Source organism: Pleurodeles waltl, chromosome 5 (genome assembly GCF_031143425.1).
Source record: "Pleurodeles waltl isolate 20211129_DDA chromosome 5, aPleWal1.hap1.20221129, whole genome shotgun sequence".
In the NCBI taxonomy this organism is placed as follows: domain Eukaryota; kingdom Metazoa; phylum Chordata; class Amphibia; order Caudata; family Salamandridae; genus Pleurodeles; species Pleurodeles waltl.
The window spans coordinates 793,773,569-793,793,207 of NC_090444.1; the positions used below are offsets into that span (position 1 = coordinate 793,773,569).

The window sequence follows — 19,639 nt, forward strand, 5'->3', positions numbered from 1 at the left end:
CTGACAGGTCTAACAGTTTCCTTTTTTTTGCCAGACGATGAAGAGTTCAGCATGAGTGTTTCATACTCCATTACCCTTTTATGAGAAACATGGTGTTGTCATGCCTGCCTTGATTGCTTAGATCATGAGAGGAACCTGGGAAGTTTGCAGTTAAGTAGAAGCTTCTAGAAAACCTTCTCATGGGTGTGGAATTTAATAAAATAGCTACTTGTCCATGGGACAGGTTGCTTCTTAAATCTACTTGCCCCTTTAAAAAATCTACTTGTCCCTTTGGTGCCATGTAGTGCAGTGACAAATTATGGGAGTAATCTCATTATGTAAGAGCTCTTATAATAGCCTCTCTAATTATGCCAGGGCTTCTACTATAGTAGGACTTGAATACTTGCAATTTCAATCTCTACTATAGCGATTCCCTTATTTTGCCACCTTCCCACAGATCTACTAACTGGGGCTGGAGGAAGCAGTAAGCAATAGTTCCAGGGTTGGAATGCCATTGAGTTTTCAAACCTACTAATTTGCATGTTTGTAAGGATTTTCACCAGCTCTTCCCTGGAAAGGCTGGAAATGTACTCCTGACAATGGCAGAAGTAGACATTCTTCCAGGGTTGGGGAAAAAAGTGGTTGGAGGGAAAGTGAACTTGTAAACGCTAAATAGATTTTCACATGAGCAAATCTACACATGCATATTTGCTCGTGATAAAATACAGTTCACAAATATTTTGTAGGAGTACACTTTGCTGATTTACTTCTGTAAGTTACTGTGAATTCATAAAAGCCACTGATTCAAAGACATATACCATGGGTGCACTTTTGTGACTTTCTTTGAGAATTGGGTCCCTAAGACATTTTGTTTTTATAAAACTTCTATTTCTCTCTCTATCTATCGGCTGGCTTTACTGTGAGTGATCGCATGCTGCTCTTCTATAAGTAGCATATTGGCCCACAAAGTAGTTTGGTTTAGTGCCAGGAACCACTGTGGCAATCAATTGCATAACAAAACTGGAGGTGGCCCCCGAAAAAACATGAAGGGAAGACCCTTCCCCCAAGACTCCCTCAGCGCAGGTGCTGTGCTGAGTGAGCCCCCTGGAGGGAGGCTGCAGGGCTTCTGTTACGCCACTGGTGGCAATGTGTGTTTTTTCAGACCAAAAAACATGTTTTTGCTTTTTGCCAATATTTGTTACAATAGTGACGCCTGGCAGCTCTCTCAAAAATAAAGGGTTACAAAAGCCATGTCAAAACAAGATACGCAATGACAAAACCAAAAGAGTCACAAAAAAATGTTGGATCGGTTGGCTTTGCCAGTGCTTGTTTATTTGTTATGCTTCCCATAAAGTTGAAAATGGTTACACTGATTTTCCATTACGAGTATTTTTTGGCAATACTAGCAACACATTTTACTAAATTACTAAATGACACTTCCAAGAAATAGCACCTAAAAATGTCATAGTAGAGAAAACTTTTTCCTGCTTGCATTTTTTTCTGAACATTTTATTTTGAAACCAAAGACACATCACTCTTGCTAAGAGCTTCTGCGAACAATTGCATTTAGTCAGAGAGCATTCTGGGAGCATTCTTCTTAACCTCATATTGTTAAACTATTCAAACATCTATGTACACTTTACTTTAACTACTGTCAGTAGTGCAGTGTGACCATAAAACCTTTATTTACAGCCTCACCCTAATAATGAAGGGTTTTCATTAATGAACCATAAATACAAGTTCAAACAACATTAACATATGGACACACAATTACCTCAAATGCAAACAGTTCCTTTCTCTGTAAACTGTCAGCCAAAGGGTTTGTGCTGCAGGTGGTTGGGCCTACTTGTCCCAAGGACAAAATAAACAGGAAAACTTGTTGCCCTTGACTCTTAACAATATGTCCCAGGCGTGGGGCGATAGGAATTCCACATCCCTGCTTCTACTTTACTCTCTTACTGTTATCAGTGGCTCATATTGCTCAGTTTTAGCTTTGGGATTTCTCAGTTAGTAGTGAGTGGAATGAAGAAGTAAATGAGAAAATATCGTTCAGTTAGTCACCAGTCATTTCATTACTTGGAGCCCTTTCAGCCATTAGGATTTGCCAGCACTTCTGTTTTGCAGTTTTGGGCCATTTGGGTAAAGAAGATACAGAATTTACAGGATTTCCTTAGGGAGGGTTGTTCTTTTATCCTTCAGGTATGCTGGTGCCTAAGCTCTTTGAGTTCTCGGTTTTCTATGTTTATAAAAAGGGAGGTAGAACAGTATGTCTGTTGAAGGAGGTGGACATTCCTCAGTATATAATGATTGAAACAAGGAAGAAACTATTCAGAGTAATGGAATTACTTGTAAGTAATTGAAAAATTAAGATTATAGATTTAGACTCAATTGTGGAAATGTGGTCTCAAATATAAAAATGCTTTTAAAGAAATTATGGATGATTTTTTGAAGGGGGGTCAGTATTAGGGTAAATAGTGACTATTATGTGGTTGCAAATTCTTCGTTACCGCTTTCAGTATTAGGAGTGTACTAGTGAACATAGAAACCTCTTAGAATATAGCTGAGCAGTCTACTGCTGAGCTAATAAGGACCACAGTTTAGGAAGGATTTTTTTAACTGTTGTGAAATTTCAGTGTCGTGTCCTGGCTCTACTTCTCTGAAAATAATTTTACCTCAATACTATTCGTGTCCTTTAGTGGGCCTTGAGATTTATCTTTTTTCTGCTCAGTTTACAAACAGGAGGTAGATGGGGTCTCTACATCAAAATTAATTGGGGCTGTGAATTGATGAGAACAAACAGGCAATAGTCTGGCTCCTGAAAACATGAATGTGTGTCGTTTCCCATTCCCCTGTTTGTTGAATGTTATTACTAAACATTTGTTAGTTCTGTAAAATGAAAACTTTGACTGAAGCATCCTATATCTGTATGTATGTATAGGTACACACTCTCCAAAAAGCTGTTCTATCATAAAATTTTCAGATTTTGTAAGACAAGCTTGTGTAATAAGTAAGTGTTGCAATTGGGTTCTGCCCATTTAGTATGCCCAATTCTTTTATGCCTTTTGGATTACCCGGTGTTGGACCTTTTAATGTGGGTGATTCTCACTGCGTGTTTCACCCATGGTAATCACATGGATAATTGACTGCACGTTTACCACCAGTGTCGGCCTTTTGAGAGAAGGCCACTGCGACGCAGCATGAGCAAGGGGAACTTGGCTGGTTACATGTGAACACTTGCACAAGTGTGAAGGCTGCACATAGGAGACTACTGTTGTGTGCAGCCCGATAACTACACACTGGTAGCCTGGTGCAGTGGGGACTCTACAGGATTAGATTTTGACCTGGGGTAGGCCTTATAATGTTAGTGTACATTAATCGGGAAAGTGATTTACTGTTTTGTCTGTGGTGACATTTATTAAAAACATAGGGAGAAAGTGTTGTTTTGCTTCACTTTGGTCTCTTTCCTTTGGCCTACAGAGACTAGTGATGCATCAATTTAGGGTGTAACCTGTGCAGGAAAATCAATTCTTCAAGCTCAAAAAAGATATCTGTACAATTTATGGGTCATTCAGAAGTGTCTTATATCTCTGACTCAGCTTAAGATCAGAGCCCAGGCGTTTTGTCAACCTGCTGTGCCAGGTCAGTCAGCTGTCACACTGTGCCAGGGTAGGCCTACCCAAATCCACTGGATAAAGAGGGAGCCCAAGCCTCTTCAACCTTCCTCTCCCCTTTCAAAAAATCTTGCATAACGGAGAGACTCTCTCTTGCCTGGTCATTTCTCTGCGCTTTACTGCTGGACCCTCAGACTGCCATGGAGAAATGAAAGGAGAAAACCCCATGCCCAGAAAGGACTAAAGACTCTTCCCAGTTGACCCCAGGACCAGTGCCCCCCCCCCCAGGGCCAGTCACACCCACTGAGGACGAGTTGGCTTGTAAGCCCTGAAACCAAGACCAGGAGGTAGGCTGGCACAGGGAGCCAGGAGAATCACCTCTCTGAGGACTGCACCTCTTTGAAAGTGAGGAGGCCTACTGCATCTGCCCCTGGTGGCTAGAGCTTGCCACCAGGAGTGAAGTTAACCAAAGATAGTCAGAATTGGTTAACCGAGGCTTGAGTTATGGCATGTTAAAGTTTGGCAGCCTTTGAACAAAGTGCATCTTTAATCTTTCCCTGTGGTGGGCCATGGCGTGGGGTTCTGCGCAGGATCAGGTATTTAATTTTTCCAAGGAGGGGTAGTGCGTGGGACGCCTCCCCAGACTCTCGTCAGGGCCGGGGGTACCCCATCTCCCTGGCCCTATGGATAATGAAGGGGGCTGGGATCCCATCCCGAGCACCAAAAGGACAGGGGAAGCACCATCACCTCACCCCTCCACCAATCTCAGTAGTGTTGGGTCTGCCCCGTTCCCCATGTCTAGGGGAGCGGGTATCCACTGCAAGAAAGGAGATCCGAGAATAGCTGCTGGCTCTTGGGGAGTAGATGCGGGATGCCGGGAGGGGCAGCCAGCGGTGGGCTGCCTTAACTTCCCCCACCGAAGGAGGCATGCAGGGGTCCTCGGGTGGGACCTGGCACCCCAGGATAATAAAACAAAAAAAAAGTAAACTTTGCAGCTCTCCCTGCACAGCAAAGAAATGCTGTTAAAATATTCACTGCTTTTGGAGGAGACCCCATGCTGTCCTGCGGGGCTCCGTAATTTATAGGTTTTTTCCTCACTTGTGGTGGCCCTCAGGATGGCAGGGGCACCTCCAATGTTGGAGAGAGAACATGGGGGAGAGGGAATGCAGAAGTGCAGCAACCTCCCTCAAAGACGATCTTAGATAGGCCTGTGTCTGTTTGCGGGGACATCGAAACCAGGTCCCTTCTGGAATTTTTCCTAATATTTAAAAGCACTCCCAAGGCTGAAGCTTCCGCTCTACAGTTGAAAGAACAGCGCCTGATAGGGGCTTACTTTATGGTTGCAGTTCTTGTGACCTGAAAGTGTTTAAAGGAGATACATGTACTAAAGTACACTCTAGGGGCTAAATCTATGGTTGTGGATAATGTAGTCAAAATGTTAATACCTTTAGGGGCTGTTTTTATGATTGCGTTTTCATGTTTAGAAAGTTTATAACAAAATATATAGACATGTTTTGCTCATTTTAAATCCTTTATTGAGGTAATTATGTTGGCAATGATTACTGATCAAAGTGAATACACTTTATTCACATTAATAAGGTCATTTACCCATGATGATTCCATTTAACTGCAAATTGTGCTTACACCTTTGACCAAACCAGTACACCTACTTTATGTGGTTGCATGATCTTTATGCAAGTTCGAGAAGTTATCACTCTGTTTAAATGTTTTTTGGAGTTTGTTTTCATATGGAACTGCATTGCTGCTGAGTGGTGACTGAGCTTGCTGATGTCAGTGTTTTTGCAAACTTACGATGATATATTAGTTTATATTATTTTGGAGGATAAATCGGTTTCGCACAGAAATCTAAAATTGCGAGAGGATGGCACATTCTATTAGTGTGAGGTGATTAAGATACATATTCACCTAGACAAGGTTTGTCACCATATGTGTCAGTTTGCAGAGCTGCACCAAACAGTGTTATTTTATCATTTATATTTTCCTCCATTATCCCCTGTTGAAAGTCCAAACCTCAAGTGTCACAATTGGTGTGATTAGATGGGGCATTGCATGATGTCAATGTGGAGGAATAGGGTGCAAATGTCATAACGGCAAGAAAAATATAGGCTGCAAGAGTCCTACAAGAAGTTCTGGCCTCAATGTTTTATGCTTTAATAAGGATGTCTAGATTAAAGCTCTCTTAAGTTATTTGCATACTTGGAATTCATGAATATTGTTGATAACCTGTACCTAAAAAATAGTTTTTCTTCATTTTGCATTAAACAGTAAAACAAATGGTGGAGACGGGCAAGACAATTCTTCAACGCAATCATTTTTCCGACTTGGAAGATACTAGGTAGGTATGCTGCAAAATTTAAAATGTTTGTGTTTTTGCACTGTCTTGCAGAGCTTTAAGAAAAGCACTTAACATGATTGAGTCCATAAAAGTACCTGGTTAAACAGGTACCTTTAATGTTCTAAGATGAGCTCATTTAAAAATGCTTGTCACCTCCCTCCGTGCTTGCCTTAGAGTAAATAAACAAATGCAGCACCATAGTCCTGTTTCTGTTTGAATATGTTTCAGGCACTCGGCAATGGTTATTGCTTTTGCCAGTTAGCATCCCTGCAGGCAATGCTTATCGAAGTAGCGTTGCAAAAAACAGTAAGGGTTAAATGAAGCTTTATCTTTGTAATTCATAAACTTTTACCTTTTGGAAATATGTCTCCAGCCATCAACCCTGAGAGTATGGAGTGGTTCTATTAAAAAACATAAATATCTAATGGAAATTCGCTTCTGTAGATTTCTTCTTCGAACCTTATTCTCAGGTACCAGACTAGATAGCAATAAGTGGCATAGTCTATGGACTCAACAGCTGGCAGACGAAAGCTGACATCCAACACACCACATATGGTGCCATTGGAGAAGGTAACTTTTATACCTTTTTACCGTTGCAGCCCGTCCTTTAGGGTGGAGGGGCCACGTCCCCCCCCCCCCACCTTTTGCCCCTCATGAAGAGTGTCTGTCAGGCTGAGCAAAGGTCAGCCTGACAGACACTCTTCATGTTCAGGTCGGGCAGCCAGGAACAGACATGCGCAATTTGTGCAGACTCCTGGCTGCCTGAGCTGAACTTTGCTGGGCTGAGGAGGTCACAGCTCCTATGGGCGTGACCTCCTTGGCTCAGCAAAGGCTTTGCCTCAAAGTCCTCCCTCGGGTGACAAGGAAAGCGTCACCATGGACTTCAACCTGTTTAAGCCCTGAAGCGCCCAGGGCGAGTGTCAATCAGTGACAGACTGACCCATCCCACTCTGTGACGAGGCTGGGACTGCTTCCTTCCCTCATTGGCTGACTTATGGTCAGCTACTGAGGGAAGGCAGCAGTCCCAACCCTCCTGGGACCTCCAAGGCTGAAGGTAAGTGTGTGTGTGTGTGTGTGTGTGTTTGAGAGATCTTTTAAAATTAATGTTTGGTGCGTGCGTGCATGTTTGAATGTTATGAGTGTTGTTAATAGATGTGCGTGTGTGTGTGAAAGAATGTGTGTGTAATCTTTTAAAATGAATGTTTGGTGCGTGTGTCCATGTTTGAATGTTATGAGTGTTGTGCGTGCGTGTGTGTGAAAGAATGTGTGTGTGTGCTTCCCACCTCCCCCCCCTCCTAAAGCTGCCGGGCGCCACTGCCTTTTTAGGCGAAAAACATCCGGTTGGCTTTGTCACTTTTGTTTGTTACCATCTTATTCGATGGTGTGCCATTCTCTTCATGTGTTTGTCCCTTCTCTTGATCATAGCTTCTTCACCATCATTTTTGATTGGCGAACATGTATCCTTCCACAGCTTACTTATGAGGAACTACTTTTTTTTTTTTTTGTCGAAGCCTACCAGATGTTTTAAAGACTTTTTGGGGGCATGCTGAATACTCCAGGTATATTGCCGACCACATATTGGTATTCAATTTATATTTACAAAGAGATTCTGTGTGTTGATCTTCCTCGTTTAATAAGCACAAAGTAAGCAGTAGTTAACTGCTGGTTTACCCTTTTCGTGTGTCAATCAAGGCGGGCATCTTGAAAGGGAGTGTGACCTTGTTCATGTATGCAGAACGTTGCAGCAAAGCCCACAGAACTCACAAATAAAATGTGTTTTTTTCCCTCTGGTACACTCATAAGAGACTACATACAGACAGATATCAGTACACGTTTGATTTAGGATACTCTTCCAAAAAATCCTCTAAAAAATATGATTCCACAAAAGTACTGCTTTAATTCTGTTTTCACCAACAGCCTTATAACAAAACAAAAACACGCTATATAGAAGCTAAACAATTGTATACAAAAACACACTGTTTTAGATTACTTTGCCCCAGATGTCCTTTTATTATTTTGCCAGCAGCTAAGCTTTGCTGCATTCGGCGAATGATTTAGATTTGAGAAGCAATTTCTTTTAGTTTAATAATGCTTTATTGAATAAGTTACCATACACTGGTACAATAGAATAAATACATTTCCAACCAGAAGAAAAAACAATTCAAAAAAAGGATTAATCAGAATCCTAAAGATAATTATATCTATAAGAAGCGATTTGTATACACAACCAGACTGTAATATTGTACCGTAGAATAATAGCATTTTTTGTTATGTTTTAGTAAAGAAAGAAAGAGAAGAGAGAAAGGAAAGAAAGAAAAAGTAAAACAATGCAAGTTAAAAATTAAATAGTTACAATAAAGCAACAGTAGTATGTAAAGTCCTGTGTTGCGAAAGGAAAGAGGTGAGGGGAATCCAAAGCCTGTCCCTTTTAATTAACAGTTGAATGGTATTAGCATTTGCTTGATGCATTCTGTGATTATAACAGATCAGATTCCACCAAGTTACAACAGATATTTTCGTGGCATCTTTCCAATTAGAAGTTATAATTTGCAGTGCACCAGCAATGAGAAAATCAGCCAATTTACCAAGCAGTGGTTGGCAATACCAAATAGATGAAGACCTACCCAAAAAAACATGTAATACATCGAAAGGTACATTGATGGAGGTAATCTGATTAACTTTATCCCAAACTTGTATGAACTGCAGGGCACTCAAAAAACATGTGCATATAATGACTGTTTTCTTTAGAACACGACCAACACTTGCTATTTGTAGTAAGTTTAAATTTATAAAGGTCTATAACCTATTGTAAAAATAAAATAACGTTTGGGTTGTAGATGCTGAACGGGATGTTGTATGGAGTTTTGACCATATTGTTTTCCATGTAGATATAGGAATGCTTTGATTGAAATCCTGCTCCCATGCTAATTCTATTTTAGATTTTGGTCTCACAAGAGTGGTATGTGTAAGGGTTCTGTATATAAAAGACACCGTAGCTTGTGAGGAAAAATTATAAGGTTGGGAATTAGGCTGTGTAGAAGAGGGAGCCTCCAAAGATTGAGACAATAAGTTATAGAGGATAGAGATAGTTTGATATTTCACAGCGTAATAAGTGGAGATATGAAATGCCCGTTGAATATCTTGAAATTCAAGTACAGCTTTGTCTAGAATTAACTGATCTAAAGTTATAATGCCATCCACTCTTTCCATACCAAAGTTCTATTATGAGATTTAATATCATTATTGTACCATATAGGAGTTTGCCTAAGGTTCTCATATGAGGAGTGAGAGGCAAGAAGTAATGGCCTGGCAATAGAAATAGACTGAGTTATTATCGGAGAGAAAAGAGATTTGGGGGCTTTGAAAGCCGAACTGCATCTCTAAATGTAAATGGTGTAATTTGTGAGTGTTCCAATTGACTCCATAGAGAGGTCCCTTTATGAAAAGTGGGAGAGAGGGACAACCATATTTGTTTTAAAACAAATGCAGAGTGATATCTTCTAAGGCATGGAAAATGTACACCTCCATTGTCTATAGGTTCCTGCAATTTGACTAGAGATATACGAGATTTAAGTTTGTTCCATAAAAATTTCATAAATAATGCATTTATAATTTTTAAAAAACTAGAAGGAAGTTTAACGGGAAGCATAGATAAATAAAAAAATTAAATGGGCAACAACATCATTTTAATCGTGGCCAGTCGTCGCCACCAAGTTAAATAAAGAGGATACCATCTATCAAGTAATTTCACAATCATTGACTCTACCTCTTTGAGATTAGTTCGAATAGTATCTTTAAGAGAGTTGGAATAGGATATGCCCAGGCATTTGATATGCTTAGAGTTTCACGTACACCCAGTATCTTTGAACATGTCTGGTAGACAGTAAGCATTTAATGACAAAACCTCTGATTTATCTACATTAAGCTTATAACCTGAGACACTTGAGTATTCTTGTAATAATTTAAAACATTCCGGAATAGTCTTGTGAGGATTGGAGATAAAAACTAAAATATCATCAGCATAAGCTGTGAATTTAATCTCCATATCTTTGTGCTTAAAACCATAAAAATCAGATGACTTACGTATTTTCTCTTGAAGGGGCTCAAGGGCTAATATAAATAACAGAGGTGATAGAGGACAACCTTGTCTAGTACCTCTGTGTAGGGGGAAGTAATGAGATTGTTTACCATTGACTAAAATTGATTTAGAGGGTGAAGAGTATAAAAGTTTAATAATTTTAATAATATGAGGACTAAAACCATGCCATTTTAATGCTCCAAACGTAAAATCCCAACAAACTCGATCAAAGGCTTTTTCAGCATCTAGAGTTATGGCAGCTATAGGATCCCTGGACTTAGAGGCAAGATGGATAATATTGAGAAAAGTTCTAGAATTATCTGATATGTATCGCGCCTTAACAAAACCTGACTGATGAATGTGTATTAGGTCTGGGATAAAATGATTAATCTGTAAGGCTAGGACTTTTGAAAAGCTTTTACAATCGACATTAATAAGGGATATAGGTCTGTAATTATCACATTTGGATAAAACCTTATCTTTTTTTAGGAATCAAACACAACATAGCTTCAGAAAAAGTGCCCTTTGCTTGATCTTTTGATATGAAATATTGTATACGTGTTAATAGCTTAGGAACTAAAATAGATGCAAAGGTTGAGTAAAATTCTGTTGAAAAGCCATCTGGGCCAGGAGCCTTATCTTTAGGAAGCTTGGTAATGGCATTTTTAATTTCTGCTTCAGATAGGTCAGAGTCTAATGGTGACAAATCTACTTTTTGTTTCGAGGGAATACAGTGGAAGAAGGCATCCACTTCAGTCATATTAGGAGTATTTTTGGGAGTATATAATGTGGTATAGTAGTCAGTAAAGTATTCCAGGATTTCTGAATCTTTAGTGTGTCTATTTCCAAATGTGTCTGTGATAGCAGTAATTTTAGACTTTTGTTTTTTGATCTTTAAATAATTTGCCAATAGTTTACCCGATTTATTTTTCCCCCCGTAAAACTTGTTCCACATGTACTTTCCAAGGAATGCTTATTGTATTGTAGTTTAGTATCAATCAACCTGTATAAGGTGTCTGGTTTGTTAGATGAGAAATATTCATGCTCAAGACATTTTATTTGCGTGAGCAGTTGAGAGGAAACTTTAGATTTTTCTTTTCTTTTTAATGGCAACATAGTCTATAATAAAGCCTCGAGCAGTAGCTTTAAATGCATCCAATATAAAATTCATCTGAGTATCCGAAGGTAAATTGTGCATAAAGAATTCTTTAGAAAACATTGTAAATTGTTCAGTAAATAAATGATCTTGCAATAAAGTGTTATTAAACCTCCAGCGATTATAAAAGGAGGAATTTCCTGGAAGGCTCATATCAATTATTACTGGGGCGTGATCTGATAAGAAAATAGACCCAATATCAGCATGTGAAATTGTTTGTATACAATTTTGTGTAGCAAATAAATAATCTGTTCTAGAATATGAGTGATGTACTGGAGAATAAAACGTGAATTCTAGTACATCTGGGTGAGCAATTCTCCATACATCACGTAGACCTCTGGAGGAGATTGCTTGATAAAATGTTTTTTGCATTTTATTAGGGATATAACGAGTTTGGGAGCGATGATCTATAAAAGGATCCATAAGTTGATTGCAATCACCTCTTACCACAAGATTTTCAGAGTTGCAAGATAATACTAAAGAAGAAAAATTCACCCAAAATTGAGGCTCTACTCCAGTTGGACCATAAACATTGCAAATGGAAAACAGCAAACCATTAATCTTAACGGTCAGTAAAATCCATCTTCCTATATCATCCTTAGTCTCTTCTACAATCTGTACCTGTAAAGATCTATGAAACAATATTATTACCCCATTCTTATTATGAGCTGCAGAGGAGCCAAAAACATGACCAACCCACTTTCTATTCAAACCTTTAAAATCCTGTTCTTTAAGATGGGTTTCTTGTAGAAGAGCAACTTGACAATTCAATTTAGAGAGATGCTGGAGCACTCTTTGTTTCTTAACTGGATTACGTAAACCTTTAAAATTCCATGAGATGATTCGAAGACTGGTCATTTAACTAGTAAAAGACAATTAGACAACAAAGCCTTACCGAAACCTAAGAGACAAACAACATGTGAATCATAGAAGAAGGTGGAAAGGAAACATGTTGATGCCAATCTTGCATTGTAGGACGTAAGAAATAATAAAGGTAGAAAGAAAAGTAGAAAGAGAAAAAAACAGAAAGAGAGAAAAAGAAAATGGTAGCAAAAGCACCCCATTGATAAAAGAAAGAAAGGATGACAAAAAGCCAAGAAACTTCACTCATAATTGTCTTAAAGAGAAGAAAAATACTTTGCATGGGAGAAAGGGAGGAGCAAGAAAAGAAAAAGAGGCCAATCAGCAACAGTACCCCTGAGGAACTACAATGATTGTGTAACAAGAGAGAGGAGGGACGAGGAAACAAAATAAATACATTACAATATGAACAACTGACTACGTGACTTACCAACAAGGGAAATAACACTATGATGTTGAGATATACAGGAATATAGACACAATCGGAAAGGGGACTTTCTCAACCTGAGATTTCAATGGTTCCAATATCTGTAAAGAAGAAATAGATAATTTAAGAATTTCACATTAACCAATCAAGTCTTGCTGAGTTCCATTGCCTCCCCTTTGTGAGTATGAATAAACTGTTTCAGATCATAGGAATTTTCAAAAGTAGTTGTTCTGTCCTTGAAGGTGACCCTAAAAAAGCAAGGGTGAATTAGGCCAAATCTAGCGTTCATAGATCTTAAGGCTGGTCGGAGATCCAGAAATTCCTTCCTTCGCTTGGCGGTCGCCGTGGCCACATCCTGGCTAAAGAAAATCTTTTGGCCCGACCACAACAGTTGTTTACGTTGTTTGGCGGCAGTCAAAACAGTCATTAAATCTGAGTACTGTAGGAAGTAGGCGATAATTCCTCTCGGTTTTGATGGAGAAGAGGGACCAACATGATGGGCTCTCTGGATGTTGAGAGCAGTAGTATTCTGAAGACCAACAATCTTTGGAATATGAGTTTGCAAGAATGTTATCAAATCTTGGCCTTCTGAACCTTCCTGAATGCCATAAATGCGAAGATTATTCCGCCGATTCCGATTTTCCAAATCTTCTTTCTGTTTTTTAAGTAGTGCGACTTCCTTAGTCAAGCTATCAAATTTAGTAGTAGTATCTTGTATGTCACTAATCCTCTGTTCCACCTCAGAAAGTCTAGAATCCAGATGTGACCATTTCTCCTCAATTCGCTGTAGCGCAATATTCGTCTCCATAACAAAAGGCTTTATTAGTTTGAGCTCATCCATAATGTCATCCAGTGTGAGGGGCAATGGAGACTTAGTTTGAGAGGATGGGTCTTTTTTAACTCTTTTGTGGCCCCCGGAGTCTTTACGACTGTTGGAGTTAGAGACAGAGGATACAGATAATTTGGAAGTATGAGGGGCTTCCATTTTAGCCACACAGTATATATTTAGTACAATAGTTTAGTTAATGTTCCTGTAACGCCAATTAAGTCACCTCAGAGGACAAATGTTAAAAAAAATTGAAGAAAATCCAGAATAAAATGACTATAACAGCTTCAAGAGTGGCATCCAAGAGTGTCTAAAACATATTAAGATGTCCACATTAATTCAAGTAGCCAAAAGACAAAAAAAGAAAATACTTTTTAGGAATAAAAAAAAAAAAATCCTCTCAAAATGGGGGCTGCATTCCTGTCAGAAAGGGAGCAGTAGGTTAAAAAGATTAAACTCTGTAAAACACCAGAGTTTTAAAAGAGAAAAAACTCACCATACTGCTCCCTGCTTGTTCCAACATCCAATTCTGGGAAAAAAAAGCAGCAAGCTGTCAAAAACGTCTCCCTCCGATATAAAAACGTCCTCAGCAGCTCGGGAGCGTTGTTATCCAGCGGCCCTCTTAGCTGCTCCACATCTCTCACTCTCCCTTAGTGAAGCAATTTAACTCTTCAAGACCTATTCATTAGGGGGTTTATTGTATGGGTAAATAAGGTACTGTGTAGTGAGAAGGCTTTTGCGCATATGTGTTTTTTTTAAAGATAAACGCATTCTGCACTATGTATTTTGTTGTAAGCAGCCAGTTGCAGTTACTTGAACAAGACAGTCTGTTCATTCTACTCGGTAGTAATGTGTGTTTCATGAGGTAACCAAAAAGAGTGTAACTTGTATCTCCCATGTTTAAATATACAGGTAATGTATGTACAGAATAATGTAGGTGGGGCTTACCGAATTGCATTGTATTACTAGCTTCAAGCTAAGTTTACCAGTTCGCTCAATGTCACAAAGGGCACAGTATTATATCTGTAGGTTTAGTTTTAAATCTAATGAATTCCGAGAGTTGTAGTCCTTGTCCACTTCAGATTTTGCATTTAAAGCAATACACCTGAAAACGTCTTCAAAACAAAAGTACAGTTTTGGCCCCTTGATGGGTTGAAAATGTCCAGAAAAATTGTTATGATGATGTCATAGGTTGATGATGTAAAAAGAAAATTAAGGGTTTTAACCTTGCTCACTTTCAATAGGACACATCATTTCAAGTCCTTTACTGAGCTCTGGCAAACTTTTCTCACCTTCTTATTTTAACCTGGATGAAAATCATACCTCATCATTCCACATGTGCAGACCTGCCAACTTTAACAAAAATCTCACACTGCTAGGAGTGGACGGGAGCTTGGAGGGGCAGGGCCTCGTACGGAGAAGTACCTAAGACACACGTTTGCCCCAACCGGGGCCCCAAGTCCCCCCCTCCAAAAAAAAAAAAAAAAAAAAAAAAAAAAAAAAAAGCTTGCTGAGGCTGTTGCCACTGCCCTGTCACATCTATTAATGGACGTTGACAGTTGAAAGCCTCCAAAAACGTGTTAAAAACCACTATTTACAAAGGTTTCCAGCTTGTTTCCCCTGCCACCATGTGATAGCTCCTCACCGAGTGACCCTGTGATGGGAGCCAATATTGTGTGTCACACGGTGACACAGTGTGAGTTGGCAGGCCTGCCTGTGCCTGTTCTCTTCCTCTTCTGGTTTTTATAACTCTCACTGTGTATAGTGCTCATTTTTTGTACCCGTCCCTGTGTATGCTAATCTATCACTGCATTGCTTATGTGCACCTCCGGATGCTAATATTTTTCAAAATATCTGTCCAATGAGCTTTACTCGCCACGTTTGTATGTGTCTCCCCATGTGGGTTCCCCTCGGTTCTTGTGAGCGTTTATCGCCATATGTGATTGTCAATCCTGCCCCAGCATGTTTGTGTATCTCCCAGTAGATAGGAATCTATACAGTCTGCGAGCAATTCTAATGTTTAAATAAAACAGATACACGGTAGTACATGTCTGGGTATACTGTTCCTATCTTTATTATCACTCGGACTGCTATGACAAACAGCGGAATAAGGAAGCAAGATTTAACTACAAAATAATAGCTTGACTCGGTGGTGTATTTGATGATAGATTAAACTTCACATTTTAACTACCTCCCTGGTGCGGGTCACGACCAGTGGCCGACACCAGGTAGGGGGTTAATAAATCCTCAGGTGCATTTTATTTATTTTTTTCTAACCCCGGGAGACACAGAAGCTTCCGTGTCTCCCCCCCACCCCCCACCCGCCCATTTGTGACGTCGCTGATGTTACAAAGTTGTTTTCCCCATCGGAGCAGGAAGAAGCCTTGCGGCCGCTTCCTGCTTCGATAGGGAAAATGGCCTTCCCCACGTTCTGGAAGGCCTCATAAGAAAGGGGAGACTCTCCCCTTTCTTAGGAGGCCTTCCTGAAAGTGTTTCCTGGCCCCCCGGTCGCAGCACGGAAACACCACTAGACACCAGGGATTTCACTTGGGGGGGTCGGCCCCCTCGGAAAACGGGCCGACGCCCCCTATACAACAACTAAAAAAAATAGATCTATATATAGATCTATATATATAGATAGATATATCTATGTAGATATATCTATGTACATGGATATATCTATAGATAGATCTATGTAGATATATATATATATATATATATATATATATATAGAGATAGATCTATATATATATCAATCAATCAAAGAGATTTATAAAGCGCGCTACTCACCCGTGAGGGTCTCAAGGACCTGGGAGGGGGCACGGGGGGGGGAAAGGGGCTGGGAGGATCACTGTTCGAAAAGCCAGGTTTTGAAGCCCTTCCTGAAAAGAAGTAGGTTTTGGGTCTCGCGAAGGTGGGTTGGGAGGGCGTTCCAGGTTTTGGGTGCAAGGTAGGAGAAGGATCTGCCCCCGGTGGTGGTGTGTTTGATGCAGGGGACAGAGGCGAGAGAGAGGTCAGCTGAGCGGAGGTTTCGTGTGGGGGTGTGGAAGGTGACTCTCGTTGAGGTAGGCAGGGCCTGTGTTGTGGAGTGATTTGTGTGCGAGGATGAGGATCTTGCAGGTGATCCTTTTGTCAATGGGGAGCCAGTGGAAGGATTTGAGGTGTGAAAAGATGTGTTTGTGTCGGGGGAGGTCGAGGATGAGTTGTGCTGCTGAGTTCTGGATGCGCTGTAGTTTGTGCTTGAGTTTTAGAGTGGTGCCGGCGTAGAGGGCGTTTCCGTAATCAAGTCTGCTACTGATGAGTGCGTGAGTGACAGTTTTTCTGGTCTCTGTGGGGATCCATTTGAATGTTTTTTTCAGTATACGGAGTGTGTTGAAGCATGAGGAGGTGAGAGCGTTGATTTGTTGGGTCATCGAGAGGGAGGAGTCTAGGATGATGCCGAGGTTGCGTGCGTGGTTGGCGGGGGTGGGTGCAGGGCCTAGCGTGGTGGGCCTCCATGAGGGGTCCCAGGTGTTTTTGTGTGGGCCCAAGAGGATTATTTCGGTTTTGCTTGAGTTGAGTTTCAGGTGGTTGGCTGTCATATATATATCACTTTTGTCAATATGTGTGTGGTTTCCCTGGGGGGAAAAGGGTCAGACTTGTCTAGTGGCAGTTTTAGTGCCATAAAGAAGCGCAGAAGGTTTATATGCCTACTGCAAAGAGCAAATCTGTATTTTATGTAAATAGCTGAGTACATTAGTAAAGTCAGCCATTACCTGCGCTATAATACCAATGAAATGTATGTGCGGGGTGGAGGGCGGCTATGGAGAGATGAAGGGCACTTTTGCTGGGTGGTAATGAGGGAATCCGAGGAGGTGGGAGTGGGAGCACCAATAATGATTGTTGGACTGGGCGCAGGAGGTGCTAAAGACTGTGACGAATGGTATGTGACAAGGTGTTTTTTGAGTGTCTTGAAAGAACGTGCTGATTGAGGGAAGAAGCGCAGGTAAGGTGGCCTCTACTGTTGCACGTATCTCACACACACCATCGATTTTGGGACTGTCCGTGTAGGCTAGTGTTTTAGAGCAACAGTTTAGCCAATAGCAGAGATGGCATCTTGATGGATGGATGACTGCTGCCTGCACTCGGGTTATAGAGGACAGCTATGACATAGGATCAGAGACTGAGGCATCAGATACTGAGAAAGCATCTGAGGGATAGGACAATGGCGCAGACTCTGGGAGTGATTTTTCAGCCAGAGGAGTCCCATTCGATAACTCCTCTTACAGTACATTATGAGGGAGGTGATGAGGACAGTCCTGCTGTCCCTTCGCAAGCTGTTTGTGCAACTGGGTAATAGTGGGTTAGCCCAACCCAGAGAGCAGGTGAATGCGGCGGCAAGCAGAGAGAGAGAGAGAGTGCTCTCTTGGGAGCTCCCCAATTTAGTTTAGCCCCAAATTCCACCATCCAAATCGTATTGTGGAGACATCAAAATTATCTATGGCAAAACAAACTGGTTTTGTAAGGCAGGCACCTGTGTTTTTGTTCCTGGGTTCGGCGGCCATATAGAGAAACACACTAAACCCAAACATTTCTGGAAACTAGACATTCGGGGGAGTCCACAGAGGTGTGACTTGTGTGGATTCCCCAAAGTTTTTTTACCCAGAATACCCTGCAAAGCTGAAATGTTGAATAAAAACTCTATTTTTCTCGCATTTCTGTCACACAAACTACAGGAATATGCTGGGATCCACAAAATTCCTACCACCCAGTGACTCCTCACCTGTCCTAATAAAAACACTACCCCACTTGAGTGCGTACACCTACTGCCTGCGTCAGGAATGGATCACCCCAGGGTCAACAGCTGCCTTATGTAAGGACCAACATTGACCGTTGTGTGATCTATTCCTGCCGCGGGCACCAGGCCTACCCACACAAGTGAGGTATCATTTTTATCGGGAGACTTGGGGGAACGCTGGGTGGAAGGAAATTTGGGGCTCCTCTCAGATTCCAGAACTTTCTGTCACCGAAATGTGAGGAAAACGTGTTATTTTAGCCACATTTTGAGGTTTGCAAAGGATTCTGGGTAACAGAACCTGGTCAGAGCCCCACAAGTCACCTCATCTTGGATTCCCCTGGGTTTCTAGTTTTCAAAAATGCGCTGGTTTGCTAGGTTTCCCCAGGTGCCGGCTGAGCTAGAGGCCAAAATCCACAGGTAGGCACTGTTTTCTATGAAAAAATGTGATGTGTCCACGTTGTGTTTTGGGGCATTTCCTGTCGCGGGCGCTAGGCCTACCCACACAAGTGAGGTATCATTTTTATCGGGAGACTTGGGGGAACGCTGGGTGGAAGGAAATTTGTGGCTCCTCTCAGATTCCAGAACTTTCTGTCACTGAAATGTGAGGAAAACGTGTTTTTTTAGCCACGTTTTAAGGTTTGCAAAGGATTCTGGGTAACAGAACCTGGTCAGAGCCCCACAAGTCACCCCATCTTGGATTCCCCTAGGTCTCTAGTTTTCAAAAATGCACAGGTTTAGTAGGTTTCCCTATGTGCTGGCTGAGCTAGAGGCCAAAATCTACAGGTAGGCACTTTGCAAAAAACAGCTCTGTTTTCTGTCAAAAAATGGGATGTGTCCACTTTGTGTTTTGGGGCATTTCCTGTCGCGGGCGCTAGGCCTACCCACACAAGTGAGGTATCATTTTTATCGGGAGACTTGGGAGAATGCTGGATGGAAGGAAAGTTGTGGCTCCTCTCAGATTCCAGAACTTTCTGTCACTGAAATGTGAGGAAAACGTGTTTTTTTTAGCCACGTTTTGAGGTTTGCAAAGGATTCTGGGTAACAGAACCTGGTCAGAGCCCCACAAGTCACCCCATCTTGGATTCCCCTAGGTCTCTAGTTTTCAAAAATGCACAGGTTTAGTAGGTTTCCCTATGTGCTGGCTGAGCTAGAGGCCAAAATCTACAGGTAGGCACTTTGCAAAAAACAGCTCTGTTTTCTGTCAAAAAATGGGATGTGTCCACTTTGTGTTTTGGGGCATTTCCTGTCGCGGGCGCTAGGCCTACCCACACAAGTGAGGTATAATTTTTATCGGGAGACTTGGGAGAATGCTGGGTGGAAGGAAAGTTGTGGCTCCTCTCAGATTCCAGAGCCTTCTGTCACTGAAATGTGAGGAAAACGTGTTTTTTTAGCCACGTTTTGAGGTTTGCAAAGGATTCTGGGTAAAGGAACCTGGTCAGAGCCCCACAAGTCACCCCATCTTGGATTCCCCTAGGTCTCTAGTTTTAAAAAATGCACAGGTTTGGTAGGTTTCCCTATGTGCCGGCTGAGCTAGAGGCCAAAATCTACAGGTAGGCACTTTGCAAAAA

At 41.2% G+C, this 19,639-nt stretch overlaps 1 protein-coding gene across 1 annotated transcript in view; it reads left to right on the forward strand.

The window, feature by feature from the left end:
- The window catches only part of HINT3 (histidine triad nucleotide binding protein 3), a 211,521-nt gene that overhangs the window by 111,423 nt on the left and 80,459 nt on the right, over positions 1–19,639 (forward strand). The window contains exon 3 of the mRNA XM_069234816.1: positions 5,877–5,946. Coding sequence (XP_069090917.1) covers positions 5,877–5,946 — 70 coding nt within the window. The remainder of the gene's footprint in view (positions 1–5,876; positions 5,947–19,639) is intronic.